This window comes from Argentina silus (assembly GCF_951799395.1).
Source record: "Argentina silus genome assembly, chromosome: Y".
Lineage (NCBI taxonomy): Eukaryota > Metazoa > Chordata > Actinopteri > Argentiniformes > Argentinidae > Argentina > Argentina silus.
Window position 1 is genome coordinate 24,680,415 of NC_139654.1, and position 7,418 is coordinate 24,687,832.

At 54.2% G+C, this 7,418-nt stretch overlaps 1 protein-coding gene across 1 annotated transcript; it reads right to left on the bottom strand.

Annotated features, from left to right (window-relative positions):
• Positions 1-370: 370 nt before the first annotated feature.
• Positions 371-1,546, bottom strand: LOC310824031 (general transcription factor II-I repeat domain-containing protein 2A-like; the record flags this gene model as incomplete). The annotated part of the gene is made up of 1 exon (XM_083696926.1): positions 371-1,546. The coding sequence occupies one exon, from the start codon at positions 1,544-1,546 to the stop codon at positions 371-373; it is 1,176 nt and encodes a 391-aa protein (XP_083553052.1).
• Positions 1,547-7,418: the final 5,872 nt, after the last annotated feature.

Here is a 7,418-nt window from a genome sequence, read left to right on the forward strand (position 1 = left end):
CTTAAAACACTTCAAATTTAAAAACACAAAAATAACATCCATCCATCCATTTCCAAACCGCTTATCCTATGAGGATCGCGGGGGGGGGGGGGGGGGTGGAGCCAATCCCAGCTGACATCATTGGGCGAGAGGCGGGGTACACCCTGGACAGGTCACAAAAATAACAGCACAGCAATAAAAGAGAATTACAATTAAAACACTGCAAATAAAATCATTCAATAAAAGCATGCATTATAAAATCCCCAATAAAAATATTCACCTTGTGACACATTCCTTAACAGAAATTATGTGTAACATGTAAGGTTTATTGAACAAATAATTTTTCAAATGCATTTTTTACATAACACAACAGAGAAACTTACTTTTAGTTTCAGTGGGAACAGTGTTGTTGGTCTCCCTTTTTAGCCAGCGCATCAAAGTCTGGAGTTAGTTTTGTTGTTGCGATTCTCAGGATGGATCTGAGATGTTGGTCTGTTAACTTGGATCTGTGGCTGGTTTTGTTGATGTTCATGACGCTGAACGTCTGTTCACACACGTAGGTCGAGCCGAACAACGCCAGCATCTTCTGTGCCGTCCTCCGGAGGTTTGGAAACGCGGCTTCATTAAGTGAAGCATAAAAGTCATTCAGCTTAAGAGAGGTGAACTTCTCTTTTAAGACGGGGTCAGACTGCAGATCGATTAGTTCCAGCTGCAGCTCCTCTGGTGCTGTTTCAGGGTCTTGTGACAATGGACAGGCCACCAACTGAAGCGACTTGTCAATTTTCTCAAAATCAGAAAACCGACGGCAGAATTCTCCGAGCAGCGCATCCAGTGACTCGCTGTATTTCTTCACTTTTGCGCCGGCCTCTTTCAGCGTGGCTAGTGTGGGAAAATGAGTGAATGACTTATTTGAAATTTGCCTGGAGAATAAAGCCAGCTTGGATTTGAAGGCTTTCACGTTTGTGTACATGTCGTGCACAAACTGATCCTTCCCCTGTAGCTTCACGTTCAGCTCATTCATATGTGAAAATATGTCCACAGCAAACGCAAAGTCACAAAGCCAGTTCTTGTTGCTCAGCTCAGGAAACTCGTCGGCCTTCCCCAGTAGCTCCAGAAATGCACCGATCTCCTCTTTGAGCTCCCACACTCGTTGAAAGACTTTGCCCAAACTTAACCAGCGGACACGGGAGTGATAAAGTAGGTCCTGGTGGTCCGCATCAGTATCCTCTAGGAACGTAATGAACTGACGGTGCTGAAGTCCCCTTGCTCGTATAAAGTTGACAAGTTTTACAACAGGATTCACAACATGATTCAGCTGTAATACTGACTTACATAGAGCTTCCTGGTGGATGATGCAGTGAAGGAAAATAACATCCTGGTCAGGATTTTCATCTTTCACTTTATTCTGGATTCTCCTCAGCAGGCCAACATTTTTCCCCGTTAAATTTGGAGATCCATCTGTGGTGACATTGATGAGCTTACTCCAAGGGATCTTCATATTTTCGATGACAGCAGACACCCGGTCGTACAAGTCCTCTCCCCTTGTCTTTCCTTTCAGAGACTCCATTGTCAAAAACTCCTCCGTTATTTCAAAGTTATCGTTAATCCCTCGGATAAAAATGAGGAGCTGAGCAGTGTCTTTTACATCGTTGCTTTCATCCAGTGCTAATGAATATAACGTGAACGACTCTGCCTTTTTATTTAAGTTGCTGGTTATAGCTTCATCTATCAGTTCCACACGGCGAGTCACTGTCCTGCGTGATAAGCTGAGTTTTTCAAATTTGTCTTTACTTTCAGGACACAAGACACCTGCTGTCTCCACCATACATTCTTTTAAAAACTCGCCCTCAGATAGAGGCTTGCTGGCTTTTGCTAATTTGAATGAAAGCATAAAACCTGCCTTGGTACTTGACTCATGAATGGCAGCTTGACGATGAAACATTTTTTGTTGAGTCTGTAAATTAGCTGCCAACCTCTGCGCAGTAGCCTCCCATTCTTTCGTTGACTGCTTGCTAGCATAGTTAGCGTGCTTTGTGGCAAAGTGCCGGCTGATATTATATTCTTTAAAAACCGCGACAGTCTCTTGGCATATCAGGCATACAGCAGTTGATCGGTATTCGGCGAAAAAATATTTCGTTGTCCACTCTTTATTAAATACTCGACATTCTGTGTCCACTTTCCTTTTCTTAGCTCCGCTCATCTTTACAGAAAGGCTGAGGGGTGAAAGAGTAAAGCGCAAACGTGGAGTAATACGCCTCACCTCAACAAAGGTCACTGTATCTAGAGTGCGCCACCTAGTGGGAAAACGTGAGAATTGCAGGGGAAATAAAACATTAACCAGGTTTATTAATATAACTTCAAATTCGGCGGGCCGGATTAAAAAGACAAACGGGCCGGATGTGGCCCGCGGGCCGTAGTTTGCCCATGCCTGGTCTAGAGCATAGAAAGTTTGTGGATAATTTCGGAGCACCTTTTTTTCGATATATTTCAATGATGATTGTTGCTCATGAGAGGGGGAGTGTAAGACTGTCAGTGATACTAACTGTGTGTGTGTGTGTGAGACTGCCTGTGAAACGTACTGCATGTGAGTGTGATTGAGCGAATGAGAGAGGGTGTGTGACCATTAGTCAGACTATTTTGTTGATGGATGGTAGCAGGTCACCAGGTCAGTACAACAACACCTTACCTCATCACTCTACACAACACAACTGTTACGGTTCCCCCTCCTAACCAACCCTCTGGCACCACCTCGAGGCCGCGATGGTCATCATTGGAGCGTCTTCCTCCCAGTTGACAGCGCACCTGGACCTGATCTCCAATCAGCACCCTATAAGAACCCTACCCGATCTTCACTCCAGTGCCAGATCGTACTGTGACTTACGGTAAACCTTTCCATGAGACCTGCAGACGCTTCTAGCCCTCCCGAGTTTTCCTAGCTGTTCCTTGTCTTTTCCCTTGCGACTCACCTTGTTCTCCTGTGCCCCTCCAGAACCCTCGTCTTCCTTGGACCTACCCCTCTCTACTACTGGATCCCCCGTTAACGAACCCTGGACCGGACTCCAACGACTACTACGGATTACCCACAGCTCTCTCCCCCTCCCCTGAACACTGGACCTCCCGCTATCGACCCCCGGACCCTGACGACCCCTTGGATTATCCTTCTCTCACCAACCCCTCTCCTTATTATTATTATTATTATTATTATTTACTATTAAATACGCCTTCGGGCTAAACCCTACCCTCTCTGTGTGTCATTTGGTTCCTCAGACGTTCCGTTGTAACAGAACGCTCGGGTCAAAAGAGACCCGGGTCGGAGGGAGGCAGGGGCCGGTGTCACCGACCGTCCCCTGCTCGCCATCATCCAACAACACGGCGCCCTCCTGAACCGGGTCACGGACCAGATCAACGGCGTTCCGGTAGATGAACGAGCGCCTCACCCGCCTCGAGTTCAACGCCTCGAGCCAGCCCCAACCCTCCGATGATGCGAGCCTAATCCCCGGACCCAGTGCCCAGACCTCCCACGGTTTCCGAGAGCCTCACCTCGCGCCGCCTTGTCCCTTCGGAGGGGAGTTCGATCTCTGCCGCGGCTTCCTGGCTCATTGCAAGCTCGCCTTCCACTACCAGCCCAGCAGATTCCGCTCCGGAGAGGACAAGGTGGGCTTCATCATCTCACTGCTGACCCGGTGCGCGCTGAAGTGGGCCGTCGCTGCTCTGGCCAGTAGCTCCGCCTTGGCGTCGAGTTATGAAGACTTCAAGGCGGAGTTCCATTTCATCTTCGATCACCCCCAGGAGGGCTCAGACGCAGCTTCCCGCCTCCACGTCATCCGCCAGGGGAATCGTTTGGTGGCGGATTACTCCGTTGAATTCCGCACCCTCGCGGCGGAGAGTGGCTGGGGGAATAAGGCGCTCCACAGCGCATTCAAGCGGGGATTGAATGATGACATCAAGGACTGGCTTCTGAAGAACCGCCCCTCGTCCTATCAGGAGCTGGTCACCCTGGAGATGGACGACTGCCTGCGTGAGAGGCGTAGTCAGGTCAGGACTCCGTCTCCAGGGTGGACGACCCCCCTCGGCCGCTCTCCCCCCAGTTCCTCTCCCGGACCTCCCCAAGCCCCAATTCCCACGACGCCCCCCATTCCCACCCCAGTTCCCAGGGTCGAGGAGGAACCGATGCAGGTGGGCAGGTCCCGTCTGTCCACGGTGGAGCGCGAGCAGCGTTTCTGGGACCAGTGTTGCCTCTACTGCGGGCAGACCGTTCATTTCATCCGGGCCTGCCCGACTCATCCTCGACCCCCCCCACGGCAAAAGACATGGCTTACCAGAGGGAGGAGTCCTGGTAAGCCATACCACCCTTGCCCACCCGGGCACCCCTCAAACCTGGCTCGTTCCCACAACTCTCTTGTGGAACCAGGAGTCCTATAGCCTGGGCGCCCTCCTGGATTCCGGGCCGACGACAGCCTCATTGACGCCACCCTGGCTAAGGAGGCTGGGATTCCCCTGTGCCCGTTGGATACTCCTATCCACGCCCAGGCTCTGGACGGCTGACCCCTGGGTACCATCACCCACAGCGAAACTCTCCGGCTCCTGGTCATCCCTGCGTCCTCAGCCCCCCTGGTGTTAGGTAGACCTTGGCTAAAGAGGCACAACCCCCATGTATGCTGGACCACTGGGAGGATCCTGGGATGGAGCGTGGGGTGTCATGCTAACTGCCTCCGCTCCACCCCCTCTCCACCCGGACCTCCCAGACTGGTCGCTCCGGCCCCAGACCTGTCCGGCGTGCCTCCCTTCTACCACCACCTAGCCGAGGTCTTCAGTAAGGAACGTGCCCTATCCCTTCCCCCTCACCGCCCCTACGACTGTGCAATAAACCTCATTTCTGGTGTGTGGTGGAAGTCTAGGATTTACCACTCTGTACTTCAGCTCTTCGGGGGTAAGAATCAAGAAACAAGTCCTGAGTAGCCACAATATCTGAGTCCGGTATTTATTGCTTGCAAACAAGAGACAAGAGCGTAACAGCAGCCCAGCGTAGATCCGGGTCTGAAGAGACGATTATCAGGGTTGTCTACAGTTTAAACATAATGGTAGGCGCCGCCAAGGCTATCGGCTGATGGGCTTGTGTTTACGTGAGAGAGGGCGGGAGAGAATGAACAATGGGGAGACTTTCTTACTGATCAATCGGCGTTCAACATTTCACACCTATCGGCAAGATATGTCTGTTCCCCCATTACTGCGCTCCCTCACCACTGTTCATATGGTAAATCATACAGTGCTTCTCAGAACAATGGCTATAGAACTTAGAGGTGTGGCAAGAGAATAGAGGTGTGGCAAGAGAAAATGTAATCACAGTAGTTACACAAGTTGTATCAGTCATATGAAAGTGAACAACGGTAATCGATACACGGTTTCCGTGGCCACCGGGGAGGAGGAGGGCCGGATGATGCCCGAGGCCAGGGATATACTCCCTCATGGAGGTTTGAATATGACTCATGGTATTCCGTCCCCATATGAGCGTGTGTGTGTGTTGGAGGTGGGACTTTAATGCCAATAATCAGTCACTACAGTACTCCTTGAGGTTAGACATAGGCTACCTGCTAAATGTTCCTTTTGTATGAGTGTGGGGGGACATGCAGCGTTCGGCCTGTAGAGGGAGCTACAGGACCGTGGCCAGGGTTGTGTCGGCGAGACTTTGTTGCACACCTGCTGCAAATGAAGTCTCGCCGGCGAATGTTTAAGATGTGTGTGCTTCTGCCATTTGAGTAGGGGAGCTGGAAACGGCGAGACGGGCACGCTGTCGGAGAGAGAGCGGACCGTGTGTGAAGGAGGCTGGAAAGCCAAGAGACATTGAAAACCACTGTATGAATAAACGGGAAAGTTGTTCCCTTACCGTGAACGCTGCGTCTGCCTCTGTGTGACAACGAACATTGCTACATTGGCGCCCAACCTGGGACACAGAGGGAAGGCGGAATGGAGGCGTTAGCAGCGGCGATGTCGAGGATAGCGCTTGTCCTCGAGCAGCAGACGGCCCTGCAGCAGACCCAGCAGACGACGCTGGAGGAACTAACGGCGGCGAGGATCACGGACAGTGCCCTCCTTCACTGGACTTCACCAGGGTCGGCCCTCCTTCACTGGACTTCACCAGGGTCGGCGGGCCGGCGCCGGGGACCGGAGCGGCACCAGGTCCCCCCAAGGTCCAGCTGCAGAAGATGGGGGACCTGGACGACCCAGAGGCGTTCCTCGCGGTGTTCGAGGGGACGGCAAGGATCTCGGGGTGGCCGGTCCGAGAGTGGGCCTACCATCTGCTGCCCCTCCTGTCAGGGGAGGCGCAGCTCGCGGCCCACAGTTTGCCGGCGGCCGCCCAACGGGATTACACGTCCCTGGCCCGGGCGATTCGGGACCGCCTGGGCCTGACACCGGAGGAACACCGGCGCCGGTTTCGGGCCCTGACAATGGAGGAGGGGTGCCGGCCCTTCGCCTTCGCCCAGCGGCTGGGGGACAGCGCATGGCGGTGGCTGGACCCCGAGAACAACTCAGCGGTCGGGAACCGGGTGGTAATGGAGCAGTTCATCGCGGGACTCCCGGCCCGTACCGCCGCCTGGGTCCAGTACCACCGCCTCCAGACCGCCGTCGGACAGGCCGAGGACCATCTCTCCCTCCCACCGCGGGGGCCACAACGACCAACCCCGGCCCCGCGGCAAGGGGGGGGGGGCCAACGCCCAGGAGGAGCCGGGGGAGCAGAAGGAGAGAGGCCGGCGCCCGCCCCGAGGACGAGATGGCAGGGGCGCACCTATCCGGAACCGACCCCGGCCCCACAGGGAGCACCTCGAGCGACAGGGGGGGTGTGTTGGCGGTGCGGACCGTGCAGGCCGAGTGTCGGGCGATGGACGTGGGACAGGTCGTCCGCATCGGCGACATACCGGGCCCTCCCCCCGGACCAGGAGCGGCGTATCGTATTCCGGTAAGGATACAACATGATACGCACCAGGCATTCTTGGATTCGGGCTGCATGCAGTCCATGATCCAGGAGCGCCTGGTTCGGCCGGGGGCATTGTTGAAGGCATCGAGGGTGCGGGTGAGGTGTGTGCATGGGGACATTCACGAATATCCGGTGGTCGCTATCGAAATTCATTTTGAGGGGAAAAACCATAGTGTACAGGCGGCGGTTAGCCCACGCCTCACGCATCCCCTGATTCTAGGTGTGGATTGGGAGGGGTTTCCTCAAGCGGTAAAGAGGGCTACCGGGATGCGTGCACGACAGCTAGGGAGGTGTGTGGCGTGTAATGTGCTCTGTGCCGAGGCGGCGCCTCGCGACACTGCCGGGGAGCCGGAGCCGGCGGGGGCGCCTCACCCCGAGACTTCCCCGCCGAACTATCCGCTGCTAGGCGACTTCCCCCTCGAGCAGTCTCGTGACGAGACCCTCAGATCAGCCTTTGACCTAGTGA